Source organism: Medicago sativa, chromosome 1, assembly GCF_051527215.1.
Source record: "Medicago sativa cultivar Bolivia chromosome 1, Bolivia_mono, whole genome shotgun sequence".
Taxonomy (NCBI): domain Eukaryota; kingdom Viridiplantae; phylum Streptophyta; class Magnoliopsida; order Fabales; family Fabaceae; genus Medicago; species Medicago sativa.
In genome coordinates, this window is record NC_140749.1 from 9709619 (window position 1) to 9726705 (window position 17087).

Genomic DNA, 17087 nt, shown 5'->3' on the forward strand with positions numbered 1-17087 from the left:
AAATAAAAGACGATTCTGTTTGTGTGGTGCCTACTCAAGAAAGAAAAACTATTGTTTATTGTGAAAAACAAGAATTCTAGATAACAGTCAAGTCAAAAATGATGTTGAGATGCAAAATTTAGTTAATAATAACATCACATGACCAAACCTCCATGGTCCTTCTTGCTCGTTCTTCCCCCTCCTTTTGGACTCCTAATCCACATGATGGTGATGTTTTGAGTGATTGCCCATTTTTTAGATGTATGTGCAAGGAATAAGAGACACAATGATCCTTCGGTCCTTAATCCATAGAACGATTGTTGAGGTGGTAGTTCTATCTGCACAAGGGATAAGAGGCTTACAATTGGTCTCTAATCAAGTGAATAGTAAAAAAAAGAATCGAAGTATGTTGTCCAATGTGTCCTTTCCTTTTAATGAGGGTGGCCCTCTGCAAATCAATTTTAGGTAGACACATAATTTTGCAGCACAACTTTAATAAGATTGATGGTACATGTGTATTGAACTGCACTGGATAGACTTCAATTGAAACTCAAAAGTGTAGTTTTGAAGTTTGGATTACATAAACATTAGTAACTTCCTAGAGTTCCTTGTATTTAGGTCATTGTTAAGGATTTATTTTTTGTCCTTGCAGTACTTAACACATTATGCTCCAAATAATTTCTCTCTTGATAGAATTTACACTAATTGCAGCAAATAGCAAGTAATTCGGATACGTCGTACCGAGTACAATTTTAACATAAATTTATTTTTTCTATCTTTGCAGTCGTGCGACATTCATCATAAACTCAACCACCCATCTTTCTGTTGTCCCTTCTCTATCATTTGTGAAAGGAATCATCCATAGATATTAACGTAAATTATATGCAAACAAAATATCTAGTTTAGAAATAATATTAAAACTCACGTAAGGTATTGCTTGCTATTAAACCAATTTACCTAACAAACAAAAAACCTTCAACTTGTATGACAAAGACCCTTATAAAACCACAATCATTTGTTTATTTGGCCATTATAAAATGTCAAAGAATAAGACAGAGACTTTAATGTTAGAAAACAATTTCCGAGATTTCCAAATCAAATGCTAAACTAAAGACAAGATAATATTAAGTTTTAAAAAAGTTGGCCCAGTTTAAAATTTTATTATACTATTCATGCTTTAACAATAGCAGTAGCTTTTATAAATGAAACCGACAAAAGAAACACACACTGAAATCAAGAGAACTGAGAAAGTGAAGCAGAGGGAGTGAGAGAGATGGCTGGGAGGCATTGTTACAAGGATGTGCTCCCATTCACAGCAATGGTTGCAATAGAGTGCACAAACGTTGGTGTCAGTGTTCTATTCAAAGCAGCTACTCAAAAGGGGTTGAGTTATTATGTCTTCATTGCCTATTCATTTGTTGTCTCCACTCTTGTTCTCCTTTTGCCTCTCCCCTTCTTTATCAAATGGTGATCTCTTTTTACATATTTATTAGTAACTGAACCATTCTTCTCTATGAATGCATTTTTCATTTTTTTCTACTCACAACTTAAATATGCATATTTATGAAGGTCAAGAGGGCTTCCTCCTTTGAACATGTCTCTAATCTTCAGAATTTTTCTCCTTGGAGTTTTGGGGTGAACTTCCTTTAAGAATTTGAGTTTTTGACCATTTTTTAAGTAATATTATTCTTGATCTTGATTTTGTTTAATTTGATAAATTGTGTGAGTGAGGCAGAGTTGTAGCTCAGCTCTTTGGATATAAAGGACTTGAATACACAACACCTACTCTTGCTTCATCTCTTTCCAATCTTATACCTGCTTTTACATTCATCCTAGCTATCATTTTCAGGTGCCTATCTCTCTTACTCTACTCTTGAAAACTAGATATGAAAGAAATCACTTGCTTGAACAGGAAGGGATATTTTTCAAATGCTTACGGTTCAATTTCAATAATATATATGATGTTTGTCAACATGCCTGAAATTTGTATTTAGTAATGGGTTAATACATGATTCATACAATTTGATGAACATGGTGAAGTTTTGCAAATTATTAGCTTGTGATTAATTTGGCATTTAAACATTTCTTGCAAATTGTGTTCCTAAAAGATACAAAAATGGTTTTGACCCAATCTAAACAGATGAAAATTTTATTGGGTCGGGTAATGAGTATGGTCAAAATCAACTCAACCCGAACAAATAAAACATTAAAATTTTACCTACCCTGATGGATTGACGGACTGGTTGACCCGTCAATGACAAAACATGATTAAATACAAATAAAACATATTAATTTTTAGGTGGGTTGACCCGAAAAAAAAAAACTTCAAGATTAGGCTAATAAAATTCAACGTTATCCAACAACGTAAGCAATAAAATTCTAGGTTTATCGGACGGTAAGGAAAATTGTGAGCTAATGGACTAAAAAAAGTGAGCGGTAAAAAAGAACTAAAAATAACCCTCCCCATTTTTCTTACAGATCAAGTCTAGAAAACCAACTCAAGAAACATGGCCAAAACAATAATATGAAATCTGCTCCGATTTGAGTGGTCGTAAAACATGAAAATCTCATTCTCAAAGCATCAAATAATATTCGATTTTATGAGGTTTTTATTTGGATTAGTTTGGATGTGAACATCTATAGTATGATTTTCATCCTACATATTGAGAAAAAAAAATCACATTTTTTCGGTTGGGCATTTTCTTTAAAATCATAAAAATTAGACTATTTTAATTTTGTGTGTTTCACTATGGTTACTTGCTATGTTTTTATTGTGAAACAATATTGGTTGTTAAATGAAGGATGGAGAAGGTAAAATTAGGATGGAAAAGCAGTCAAGCAAAGATCTTGGGTTCTACGGTATCAATATTAGGTGCCCTAATAGTTGTTCTTTATAAGGGTCCAATAATCATACCCTCACCATCAACACAACCACCACCTATTATTCATTCTCCAATCACCTCAACAACAGAATCAAATTGGATTCTTGGTGGATCTCTACTTGTTATTGAGTTTCTTATTGTTCCAATATGGTACATTATTCAGGTATATTGAATTCACTAAAAAGCTCTAAACAATGATTTGAAGCACATTGTGAATTTTCGATTTTTCATGTAAATTACTAACATAAAATTTTGTTCCTTGCAAACAGACAACTGTTATAAAACAATATCCAGCAGAGATTATTGTGGTATTTTTATACAACCTATGTGGAGTACTAGTGTCTTTACCAATATGCTTACTACTAGAACCAAACTTGAATGCTTGGAAGATAAATCCTGATATAACAATGATCTCCATCATATGCTCGGTAAAGAAATGAATTATCTCAATTTGTAGATTTTTTTTTAATTTAGTTTATGAAATTTATGAATTTAAAAAATTATTTATAATTTGTGAAATATTTTGATCATATTAGTCCCTTTTGAATTATCACTGAAACTAAATTGGTCAACTCAAAAGGATTAACTTAATATAATATTTTCAATTTCTATTTTATTTAAATTTTAGATACACCAAAGTACACAATATCTATAATTTTTGGACCAAATAACAAGCAACAATTTCTAGCTGAAAATTTTCATCTTCATGCAGGGATTCTTTTCTACAGGACTAAGTTGTTTGGTTCACACTTGGGGACTACATATTAAAGGCCCTGTTTATATATCACTCTTTAAGCCTTTGTCAATAGCTATTGCTGCATCTTTTAGTGCTATATTTCTTGGTGATGCACTGCATTTTGGAACGTACGTGTTTCATTCCCTTACTTTTTTGTTAAGTTTTAACTATTCTAGAAAATTGAAGGCAATGATATTTGTCTCATTTAGGGTATTTTGTTATTTGCACTTTTAACATATGCAATTTATTTTTCAAATTTTGCAGTGTAGTTGGAGCAGTAATAATATCAATAGGATTTTATGCTGTTTTATGGGGGAAATCCAAAGAAGAATCGAATGATGACTTTGAAATAGGTAGAGTTCCACTTCCATCAAATAGCAAGACTCCTTTGTTGAAGGTCTCAGACGTGATAGATAGATAGTAATCACAAATAACGATTCTTGAAGATGTAGATGATAAATACAGTTGTAGTCGAAGTTGACAATTAAAACTTATTGAGTTAATAGTTCAAATTGATTCTGAAATATACGCAAAGTCTAAAAATGACACCGTATAAAAAAGACAGACTCTAGTATTGTAATTTGAGATTTTTCTTATTTTTCCTCGTATTTTTTTAATGTTAATGACGTTAAAATATGACTCTCCTCATCAAGTTATAATTTTTCCACAAAGGACAAACTAATTATGAATTTTTAAAGCACAAAAAACTCAAAAAGCAAAACAACAGACATCTCGATCAAGAAATCAAACTTTGAGTTTGATTGTTTGCAGAGACATCTATAAAAATAGGCTTAAATATGAAAATAGTCCCTGCAAATATCTGATATTTTGGTTTTAGTCCCTGCAAAAATATTTTTTTGGTTTTAGTCCCTGCAAATATAAAAAATTTGGTTTTGGTCCTTGGTATTTTGTTTTAGTCCTTGTAAAATTGATTTTATATTGGATTTGGTCCTTGTAATATGTAGAATATTTGATTTTAGTCCCTCAAAATGAGGACTAAAATGAATATTATAGGGACCAATTTCAATATGAAATGATTTTACAAGGATTAAAACAAAATACCAAGGACAAAAACCAAATATTCTATATTTGCAGGGACTAAAACCAAAAAAATATTTTTATAGGGACTAAAATCAAAACGCCAGATATTTGCAGGGACCATTTCCATATTTAAGCCTATAAAAATATATAGAAAGGATTTGCAAATTTTCAAAGCATTTTGATTGTTTTGATTGTTTGATCATGTGTTGTTTATTGTTAGAATTAGGAATGACAGAGAAACATTTTGTTGCCTTTCTTCCCAATCGATGTGCTTCTAATCCCTAATGTTTGTGTTATTGTTCCATATTTTTGTGTTTCATATTCTTATTCAAATCCTTATCATATCATGTCTCTGTACTATCATGGTTATCAAATGGACCCTGAAAATATACAAGGGAGGGAGTGCTTAATTTAGAAAAATTCTCTGTTTAATTCAATGTAGTTTTTTAGATTGACGTCTAATATGGACATGGTCAAAATGTTAGTTTTGTAATAAAATTATATAGTGGGTACATGGAGGGCACTTGGATACCTCAATACCTACGGGTTACCCATATAGTGGGTACTCACGCGGGTACAACGCGAGCACTTGTATCATATTTATCCAACGGAGCGAGGATGAGTATCATACTATATGTATTCATGGATACCCATTGACATCCCTATCTATGACCGTCAGTTGGCACAAACCCCAACATCATCATAATCATATATAGTCTTGAAAACTTGAACTAACAGAATCATAGGCTTTTTTGCGGTCCACCTTAAAAATAAGATAGTCCTTTTTGGCTTTCTTAGCGTGATCAATAACCTCATTCACCACCACCATGTCCATCGTATGTATGCTTTATAGACTTTTAACAAGTGTACTAACAATTCATAAAAGTAATAAAATAAATTTGTCTCTATATACTGTTTCAATCTCAACTCAACAATTTAATCATAATAAAGATTTAACATATGGGGGAGCACTAGGCACAAAATTTGGTTTAACAATCGTAAACAGGTTTGCAAAAATGTAAATAACTTTGGAGAGATATCTAAAAGAAAGATGATCAGGTCTGTCGAATCTTCTATTTTTCGTTGTTATGTAAATCACACTTATTCTCTACATTTACTCTCCTAATTTCACGATAAATTAACAAAATAAGTATGATCAATCTATTGACTCATAACCCTCTTCCCAAATTACAACACCATAATATCTTAGGTGAGTCTGTAATCTTTGAAGGTTTTATCGAACATTAATTTTTTAATCACAACTTAACAATCTAATATCTCTAAAGTGACATGATAGGCTGAACAACATACTAGAACTAAACCAATTGCCAGGACTAGCAGGCAAAAATAAATTCATATGTGATATCAAGATATAAAAAGCATTACAAACTTATATTAATAAATGATAATAGGATTGTAATTACATTGATATGTAAACTCTAGTGTTGAGTTTGTGCGGAGACAAGCAAATGAGGCAGCTCATACTTTAGCAAGGGAGGCCGCATTATTAGCTAGTTTCCAAATATTGGTTGCAATACCAAATTGTATTGAACACATTATGATTAATGAAATGACTTAAGATTCTTCCTTTCAAAAAAAAAATTTACATTGAATATAGTTTCAAAATTACATGTTTCAATGAACTGAATATTCCTCTTCCATCAAAAGTTTCAATTCATCTCTGAAATTTGTGTCTCAAATCACCATAACACAATTGATAAAGGCTTTATACACTCGTTTGGCGTCAAAGAACATGTAATGCATCTTTTAAACCAACCACATTGTCATTTTGCATTTTTTTTTTTACTTACAATGAGATAAATTGGGAGTTACCATAAGATCGAAGTGGACGAATATTATTATACAATTTTCCGCTTTTTTTATACCACCCATGTAGGTATTTTAGTCTGATGTGTGAGCATTTAAAAATGATAAAATTAAACTATTAGGTTCAAATCCGAGAACATCAACCAAGGATAGTGTTGAAAACACTAGTAATATGTTTTTTTTTGTTAAGTATGCTAGTGACTAAGAATTCACTTAAAAATGAAAAAAAAAATGAAGTGTTTGGAGTTCGAAGCTCACGAGACCATCAATAATTTATACAATTTTAAACTTACCATTTTTTGGTGGTGATATTATTTTTTTTGGTGGTGAATTTTAAACTTACCATTTATTAAACTTGTTAAGATGTGCAAATTTGCAAATAATAGAAAAGTCATACCGAAACTCCAGCATCAGATTTCAGTAGAAATCAACCGGCAATTCCAATAAAGAGCAGCATACACAATATACAAGGCACCGTATGTAAGTAATTTTGTAAAAAGAGCATGTGGGCCACCTCTTCCATTTTTGGATTTAATCATCACCAAAATCTTATAAAACCCTACTTTTTCGGCAGAACAATCATAATCATCATATCATTCCTTAAAAAAAAAAAAATCAAAAAAATCAAAAAAATCAAAAATAATGGGGTCTACTGCGATATTCATGGATCTCGAGAACTGTTCCATTCCTACACAACTAAGAAGTTATGAATTGATTAAACCAAGAATCAGTGCTTCTCTTCGACTAGGCGGTATACAATTAGAAGGGGGACCCACTGTGAGAGCATTTGGAAACGTTAACAAGATAAGCGCTGATGTTCGACGCCAATTCAAAGCTGCACGTATTGACTTGGTTGATGCTCCTTCCGGTGGTGGTTAGTATTGTTTAACTCTTCATTTCTTATGGTTTATGTATAATCGTGTATAATTGGACCTGAATGTTTTCTTTGATACTTATGAGTTTGATTTAGTTGTTTGAGAATTCACACTCCAGAATTCAAAAAAGAAACTTGATTATTTTTCATTTGATTTTAATCATGAGTGTTACAATCCTTATATAATCTCATGCGTACTTGTTTGGATTAAGCTTATGAAAAATAGCTTATGCAAATAAATAAACTTTTATATTAATTCATAACTTCTCACTAACGAAAATTTTATCTTCATATGTTGTTTTTTTATAAACTACTTTAACAAGCTTATGAATAGAAAATAAAAGCTTATTTATTTGCATAAGCTATTAGAGTACAGTGAAGAAGATAACTTGGAGAGCAAGTTATCTATGTAGAAAGTTAGTTACTCCAAATCACTATAAATAAGCTACACCTATGTACTATTTCATATCTTTTATTCATTTGCATCTTTGTGATGACTCCTAGAGAGAACTATACAATCTATCTTTCCATTGCATTTGATCTAGAACCATGGAATCCTTTGATTCATAACATGGTATCAGAGCGCTATGGAGATAACGATTTTGATCCAGTTTCTAATGAAGAAGATGATTCCGATGGTGATGAAGAAGCTCTTGAAGCTTCCGCATCAGAAAATTCTTGTTCTTCCACTTCGCAAGTTTCAATCGTTTTCGGCAGTTTCGGCGATTCAGTTTCTACTCCTCCTCCTTCACCATGGATCGCACCAGTCCTTGATGGATTCACCATCAAGATCGATGAAGTTCCTTGTTTTCCCGTTGATTCACGTTGCAGCAATCACAACTCTGCTTTTGACGCTTCGGAAGAAAACCAGAAAACATCGATTCTTGATTCGGAGTTGATTGTTTCTGCCAAATCAACGAATTCGAACAATCGCGAATCTGAGTTCCATGTTTCTGAAGCTGCGTTCAAGCAATCGAAGCATCTCATCATCGAGATTGTTATCACATGCTTTGGACTTGTTTACGGCGTTTACTGCTTCGCCGGAAAACAAGAACCAATCGCTTCTGCCGACAACAGCAAGATTCAGATTTTTCAGTTACATGACGAATTCATCGTTGATTTTGATCCCGACGGAAATCTTTCTGGTTCGACGCTCTCTTTTCTGTCAAGCTTTCTTTCAGTTTTGTTCTTTTTATGCAAAAGCTTTGATATCGATCGGTTATGGTGGATACCATGGGACAGAGGAAAGAATCTGTTATTCGATGGAACTCTTCGCTGTGTTCCTCACCAATTTTCATGTGAGACGTTTTCAGTTCAGAATTACTCTTTCTCTCTTCTTTTTACATCAACTGCAATCAGCATAAGCAAAAGAAGAAGCATTCAAGCAGAAGTTTGTTTTGGAGAAGCAATTTTGGGAAAGCAATTTTGTTCCAGATTTTTAGAGAAAGAACGCGTTTACAGCATTTTGTCAAAAATCGCGTTTGTGATATGTCCGTCTCGAATGGTTTGCAACATGACATGTTGCAAGCTCGCTTTCTGTTTCTGTTCTTGCTTGCAAAAGCGCGTTCTGCAAAAGCTGTTTTTTGGTTCAGTTACGCCTTCAAATTCGATTTAGATCAAGCAAGTTTGGAAAGAAACTGTCAGAGAGATGAATTCAGTATTGTGTTGCTGAATTGTGTTTCAAAATCGCGTTTTAGAAAAATTAATTTGGAAGAAGTGTGCTCTGTTGCTGTGTTTTGAATAAGCTCTTTTGGAAAAGCTGGTTTTCGAGAATCGCGTTTTGCATAAGTTGGTTTTGGTTCAGATGCGTTATGCTTCTGCTTCTGTTACAGGACTTACATCTCTCAAGAAGGTGCTGAAATTTTGTTTTGGACTTGGGCTTCTCATCCTCATTGGCTTTACTCACGGGCCTTCACATGTTTTCCTATCAGTTTTTGTTTTACTTAGTTTACCCTTTAGTTTACTTTGCCTAGAGTATAGTGAAGAATAAACTGTAATATTCATTCTATTTCAAACTCAAATTGGTGATTTTCCCCATTTTGAGTTTGAGGGGGACTATTAGAGTATAGTGAAGAAGATAACTTGGAGAGCAAGTTATCTATGTAGAAAGTTAGTTACTCCAAATCACTATAAATAAGCTACACCTATGTACTATTTCATATCTTTTATTCATTTGCATCTTTGTGATGACTCCTAGAGAGAACCATACAATCTATCTTTCCATTGCATTTGATCTAGAACCATGGAATCCTTTGATTCATAACATAAGCTCAAAATAAGCTCAATCCAAACGGGCCCAATAGCAATGATAGTTATACTATAATTCCTAAATAGCTTGTTACTAAAAGAAAAAGTAGAATTAAACTAATCTCCTAAATTTACGTCACTATAATTTATTCTAAAACTAACAGTCCCTAATAATAATCCATAATCACTCCTTATTTTATATATCCTATCATACTAGTACTTTGTAATGAGCTAGTTTTTGATTGACGATAATTTGTACTATTATTTAGTAACAAGATTGTGAAATTTTTTATTTTTTTTGGTACAACAAGATTGTGAAATTTAAATTATACAAGAAAGTGAAATTGATGAGGATACATGGAAGAGATGAGACATGTTTCAGACAGAATGACATGATTAATGTTGTGATTATACGATTTGCCATTTTATTTCTCCTTACTGACTGACTGGCTATCATGCTTTTTCAGGTGTAAAAAGAAATGGGTCTGATGTTATGCTTATCAACAGCATGCATTCCTGGTCGCGTGAAAATCCAAACGGAAATATCCTCCTAATCGCAGGTGATAGTGATTATGTCGAAACGTTGAAGTTTATGGAAGAAGGTGGGCATAAAGTCATGATCGCGGGGGGATGGGATGCCTCAGAACTGCTGATGGAACACGGACAAGTATGGTGGAACTGGCCTGACATAGTCCTTTCAGACTCTGGCAGTTCTCCCATATACTATCGAAACCCGGTTAGTTTCATTTCAATTTACTTCTTTTTGCACCAATTTAACATTCCTATTTTTGGAAATGAAAACATTGAGAGAGGTAGCAGAGTTTGGCGATTTTTTTATCATTCCTTTTCTATCCTTATGTTGTCTCGTAATAATTATTGGATTATGTCAAATCTTGAATACTATTTTGTATTGGAATTAACATAATTATAGAGATGTCATTCTGCATATTTTAGGCAAATACATGAATGGTGTTCAATGCACAATTTTCAGTTTTCCTCTCATACAGTGTTAGCAGACCAGCTGTTATTAGTAGGGTGTATGTTAGGTGTCGTAGAACTTAGAATTATCACAGTTGTAATATAGTTGGGTAACTAATTATGTTAGTGATTCTGTTAGAGTTATCTCAGTTGGGACAGCTGGGTAACTAATTATGTTAGTGAAACAGAATTATAATTAAACTTTGGAGGAAAAGCCACTCTTCAATTGTGCAGTTTAGAGAAACTTATTGTAGGATGGTATAGCCTGGAGGTGTCTGTGCCTTCTCTTTTGAAGAAGGAAACATTATACTAACAATAACATCTACAAGACTACAACTATAAAGCTTCCACCAAGACCGTAACAAACTCTAACCGTTTCAACAAGGCTCACCTCATGTAAAATTATTCAACAATAAGCAATATACTAACTAACATTCATATGTAAAACACATCTCTATTGTTTTTACTTCCAACAAAGTCATCGAGTAGTTTTAATTTATGAGGAAAGAGTTGAAAATTGTAATCAAATGTTACATTTTAGGGGTTTTACTATAGTTGGACCCAAGTTGTATCTTTTCCGGTCATGTTATATCGATTTGAACGCACCGTTCAACCATTTCTATGAACCCGTACGATCTTATGTTCTGAAACATGATCTTGTCTACCTTGATGACAGTACTAAGTTTGTTTTCCCCAATATAAATAAGAACACTATACATTTCCAAATGTTGTTAGCTAAGATTGAGAAATGCTAACATGTGCTCTAAGGGAACATGTAAAGTACTATTAATGGAAATTACATATTGGAATTGTGCCAATTTAATTTTTAAGCTTTTGATAATTACTTTTTTACAATAAAAAATACTTCCTACTTGTGGAAACCTTATTTAGCATGACCCGGTAAGATTTTATTAATTTTCTAGTATATTCTTTGTAGCCTTTTACCACTACGAGTACAAGGCTTGCGACTAGACTAGCTGTAAAACGTTTAAACTTAAAGGTTTTTTTCCCTCTAGATTCTGATAAGCATTTGTAGTGCTATGCTATGGGTCAAACCCTTACAGTGTATGCCTTCAATGCCCATATGCAATTTTAGACACTTATTGCTCACTTTTTTCATTTACAGGATGAGTCAGACTCAAAAGAGAGATTGGGTCCCATAAATGTCGTTATTCGAATTTTGCAAATTTTACAGCTCGAACATGTATTGCCTACACTTGAAAATATCAAAGAATGCTATGATGCTCGTCCTGAGCTCTATTCCAGGAACAATATAAGTATTGATAATGCTTTGCAATGGGCATGTGACCACAAGAAAGTTATCATTGAGCGTACTCGAGTTCCAAGCCATGGCAATCTTAGTTTGTACAGATTTGCTGACAGCCACCTTGGTATTTGCTCAAACCCTAAGGTTGGGACCAATATTGATTATATAGAAGTGTGGCCACAATTGCAAATTTTTTTGCTCGACAATATTGGTGGAGGAAATCGATTAGATCCTGGAAAATCCATGTACGTTTTTTATTTTCATTTTAATTGCACTCTTTTATATTTTGTCCAGTTCAATGATATTTATCATCGAAAATTAATGTTAAGAGATGATTGTGTAATTCTTGTTATATTAAATATGAATAATTTGAGTAATTGAGCTCAATTATTTCCTGATTGAGTAATTGATGATCGAATAATTTGATATGATGATTGGAGTACAAATTGAAATTAAGATTGAACATTTTCTGTTTAGGTTTGAGTTTGCTGGAATTCTCCGGAGGAAGTTCTTTAATGTCTGTAACTTTGGTGAAAGGTTTCTGATTGGTGAGATATTAACTGTAATCCATGTCATGCTGAAGCCTAAACTCAATGGTGGTTTAGATTGGATGGGTAACCGTCGTGCTGAGCAGTGGGCTCCAAATTTCAAGATGCAGAATATTAGAGGATATAAAGGTACAGTGTTCATAAATATTTTTGGTAGCTACAAAATTGGTAGTAAGATTTATTTTTACACCTCTAACTTCGTCGTTTTTTGGTTGTTTCTTTTCAGAGGAAGGCATTAGAGGTGCACCTTCAAGACCTTGACACTGCTGTGGTTCACTTCGAAAAGATTGTAGAAATAGCTTATCATAACATGTTTTCAGCTCAATTCTCTTACCTCTTCATGACCCTTGAAGAAATAGCTTATTTGTAAGCTTAATTATTCGTGAGATGAGCTACTTGAGAAGACCCTTGATCTGCATTATTTTTAAGCTACTTGAGTATTTTTTTTTCTTTTTGTTTTTTCAAGAATTTCAGGTGCAACATGAGGATATTTTGAAAATCACATCCTATTGCCGTGGTCGTTGGTACAGGGTTGTCACTCAAATAGGATTGAACTAAATTTTGTAATAAAATATAAATCGAAAACTCATTTGGAGAGATAAAGACACAAAAAGAAGATATATGGATGTGATTTGCTACTTTGACTCGACCCTGGTTGTTCAGTTAGTTTCAGCCATGGCAAATCCTTGACATCATTATGCGGCAGTTATCAGTAATGTGCAAGTTTTATTGTAAAGGAGCTGGAGCGTCCAGTTAAAGCATTCTGTGAGGGAAGCAAATTCGTCTGCGGATTTCATGGGTAAAGCAGAAGCTGCAAAGTTCTGAGATTTGACGTGAATTTTTGGAGCCACTAGAGGGTTTTCCGCTGTTGCAAGTTGATGCCCGACAAGAGAAGCATCAGAGACTAATTTTTAACTTTTTTTTTCTTCTTCTTTTTGTTATCTTCTTTTCAAAACAAAAAAAAAAAAAACACGTGTTTTGCATTGGTTGAATACTGTATTTTTGAAAAATTTTGTTATAAAGGGGAAATGAGCAAATTAAGGGAAATAACTGCATATTTCTAAGAAATTGTTGCCTTTCATAAATGTGAAAATCAAGCAAAGCATATTGCACAAATCTCAACTATATGTTCCTTTCTATAACATTTACCAAAGCTTTATAAAGCTTTGCGGTAGGAAAAAAGCATATTCTATTTTGTTCAAGAGATTGGGAAAACATTATAATTAACATGATACTAATTGGAACCAATGAAAAAACCAACAATGTGCAAATTAACGTTACATAATAATTAGGTTTATAAAAGAGACTGCTAGTGTCATAGACTAATCAAAAAGGGATTTTTGCCAATACTTACATCAGACAAAATGAACAATACAAATGGCATCACAAGGTCAAGATAGTAGAAGGTCAAATAGTTCAGCAACAAAGATCTACTTTGGAACAACTCGAACGTGCAAGTTCTTCAAAGGCTTTTCGAGATCAAAGATTCTTTTGTTTTTGCAAGTATCCCACGTGGTTGGCCAATACCGTCCTCGTGAAGAAAGCAAATGGGAAGTGGAGAATGTGCGTGGATTACACTGACTTAAACATGGCGTGCCCCAAGGATCCTTACCCGCTCCCGAATATTGATCACCTGATCGACAACGCCTCATGATACAAAACCCTGAGCTTCATGGACGCCTACTCTGGTTACAATCAAATAAGAATGGACCCCCTGGACGCCCCCAAAACGGCCTTTATGACCAATACCAAAGATTACCACTACGAAGCCATGTCTTTTGGTCTAAAAAATGCAGGCGCTACTTTTCAAAGGTCTATGGACACGGCTTTCTCCCAGCAGATAGGACGGAATCTAGAAGTATACATTGATGACTTGGTAGCAAAAACAAAAGAGGGCGTAGCCACACAGACGACCTGGAAGAAATTTTGGGTCAGGTAAGGAAGTACATAATTCGGTTGAACCCAGCAAAGTGTTCTTTTGGAGTACAGGCGGGAAAATTCTTAGGTTTCCTCTTAACAAGGCGGGGTATTAAGGCAAACACTGATAAATGTCAGGCAATCATCGACATGAGAAGTCCTTCTAGCATCAAAGAGGTCCAACAACTAACAGGAAGACTGGCAGCCTTATCTCGTTTCTTATCTTGCGCCGGCGACAAGGCTTTCTCTTTTTTCGCCTCCATTAAGAAGGAGAAATTCGAATGGACGCCAGAATGTGAAGACGCTTTTCAACGGATAAAAAAGTTTTTGTCTAGCCCACCCGTTCTCCAGCGACCAAGTCCGCACGCCATCCTATTTTTGTACTTGGCGATCTCCAAAAACGCCATGAGCACAGTCTTGGTGGAAGACTCAGAAACAGGTGAGAAACCAATTTACTTCGTTAGTAGGGTATTCAAATGTGCAGAACTGCGATACCAGAAGATAGAACGCCTAACTCTAGCTGTAGTTACAACGACAAGAAAACTCCGGCCATATTTTCAAAGCCACAAGATTGTCGTGAAGTCGGATTATCCCATCAGGCAAGTTTGCCTAACGAGTTTGCCTAACGATTAAGCTTGGCAACAAAGTTGGACTACAATACTATTACTTGGCTATTAATAATAGCATGGTTAAGATTGTAGGCACCACCGTTTGTTTCTACAACTTTGGTGTTTGTGAAGCATATAAGATTTTGTTTGTGAAGCATATAAGATTTTGTTAACTTTTGCAAAGAACTGTCTCGGCTAGAGGTATGTTATAACAGACACAGGAAGCGCAACACAGTATTTAACTCACAAAATATTTTTTCAAAAGCCACAAGTATTTTTCCATGCATAAAACTTGACAAGATCAAAAACCATAACAGCAAACATTGAGTACTAAAATCTACTACAAATGCATATTAGTAGCATCGACGCAGATTCAACCTTCCAACCACAGATTTAGAATAATCAACTAGAAATTATAACTCTTCAATACATCAAACGTGTAGAATGCCAACACAAAATCACCGAATAAGGAGATGGCTTTCAGTCCATATCAATTGAGCAAGCGACACAGATTTAAGTCACTTGATAGAATATTAAAACTTGTAATATCATAAGACAAGATAAACCTTAAGTAAGCTTAATTGAGACAATAATATAACCGATCAATTGAGTTTCAAGTTTACAGCACCATATGCAGGCCGTCAACAACAAAATTAAAAAAAAAAAAAAAAAACAAGATCAACCCTTATGTAAACTCGGTTGACATATGTTACCAATTAAGTTTCAACTTTACATACCATAATAATGGAAATAGTAAACATCAAATCAAAATAACATAACAAACATTCAACAACCACAACTTTCTTACATAGGAGAGTTGAACAAACCGTTAGAACACTTATCCAGCAACCAAAATTCCACCTCATTTTCCAGCATCTTTTCGCATGAATATGTAATTAGGATTTAGGAGTTCGTTGCAAAACATATAGTCTGCAAAAGCAACAATAAAAGAAGATATTCTAGCCCATGAACATTGTTACATCTAGTTTAGAAATAACTTGAGATGGTACATTCATATATACATTTTATCATATATGTAAGTTACCCCACAAAAGTGTCAAAAAGAAATGCATCAAATAGATCCATATTTCATAAAAATTTAGTTGCATGTGAAAAGAAAAAAAAAAACTAAAGGAAAGAGCTTGTGAAAAGTCTATTAACAAAGAACATAGGTTAGAAAAGCCCATTTTCAAATCTTCTTTTTCTACGAATACTAGTTGAAAAGTTTATTCAAATCTAACAACAAATACTGGAGTTGCTCTTATACTTCAATTGAAAAAACATATAATTTGGGTAACTTTCAAGCTCTTGGTGGTTGTATTGTCCATCACTTGCAGTTATGGATGTTAAGTTTAACATCTTTCTTTGCGCTATTAGGAATATAAAGAAAACTAGTTTAGAAGAAATAACAGTGCACATGTGCCAAGAAAGATTAAGGTGAAATAGAGCATTAATTGGTTGGACTAGAGCATGATAGATTAAGGACAGACAAACACAATTTTTCTTCTACATAAGTTAGCAAAGCAGCGACGCCTAAACCACTTGTCTTGTGGTTGTGTATTTACTTGGGCAACCAAGTTTGACTAACCATTAAGCTTGGCAACAAAGTAGGACTACAATACTATTACCTGGCTATTAATAACAGCATGGTTAAGATTGTAGGCACCACCATTTGTTTCTACAACTTTGGTGTTTGTGAAACATATAAGATTTTGTTGTCTTATTATACGTAACGGTGCCTATAAAAAGGCAGCCATTGCAACAAAAAAAAAAAATAAAAGAGGTGTTGAATGAAATAGTGTGTTGAGAAGCAAATAATTCCTTCTCTGTTCTCTCTCTTTCCCTACTACATAGTGTTAGTGAGTTTTGAGTTGAATCTATGTTCCACCGATATCACTATTTGATCGCACTATTAAAATATATTTTTGCCCCTGGAATCCTAACAAACATTCCATTGATTTAAGTTCTACGAAGGAAATAATATATGCTACGGAATAAACCTAAATTCCCTCATTAAAAAAAAAGGAATGAACCTAAATGAAGAGTCTTGGCTTTTTTTAAATTTTTACAAAGAACGGCTAGAGGTATGTTAGAACAGACATAGGAAGCGCAACAAGGTATGTGATTCACAAAATAATTTTTCAAGAGCCACAAGTATGCATAAAACTTCGTATTCATAAAAT

At 33.7% G+C, this 17087-nt stretch overlaps 2 protein-coding genes across 3 annotated transcripts; both read left to right on the forward strand.

Annotated features, from left to right (window-relative positions):
• The first annotated feature begins 1205 nt into the window (after positions 1–1205).
• LOC146952447 (WAT1-related protein At4g15540-like) lies at positions 1206–4318 on the forward strand. The gene is made up of 7 exons (XM_085702145.1): positions 1206–1446; positions 1549–1614; positions 1715–1828; positions 2781–3024; positions 3131–3289; positions 3574–3725; positions 3862–4318. The coding sequence occupies exons 1-7, from the start codon at positions 1253–1255 to the stop codon at positions 4016–4018; spliced, it is 1086 nt and encodes a 361-aa protein (XP_085558271.1). The 5' UTR covers positions 1206–1252; the 3' UTR covers positions 4019–4318.
• Positions 4319–6917: 2599 nt separating this feature from the next.
• On the forward strand, positions 6918–13071 carry LOC146952448 (uncharacterized). 2 transcript variants are annotated; one of them, XR_015006453.1, is made up of 6 exons: positions 7032–7339; positions 10054–10322; positions 11691–12076; positions 12309–12508; positions 12606–12745; positions 12846–13071. XR_015006453.1 is itself a non-coding variant. In XM_085702165.1 (5 exons), exons 1-5 carry the CDS (start codon positions 7108–7110, stop codon positions 12638–12640), a joined length of 1122 nt encoding a protein of 373 aa, XP_085558291.1. In that variant the 5' UTR covers positions 6918–7107; the 3' UTR covers positions 12641–13071. The 2 variants fall into 2 exon arrangements, 1 of the variants encoding a protein (XP_085558291.1); XM_085702165.1 differs by having other exon boundaries at positions 6918–7339; positions 12606–13071.
• The last annotated feature ends 4016 nt before the right edge of the window (positions 13072–17087 follow it).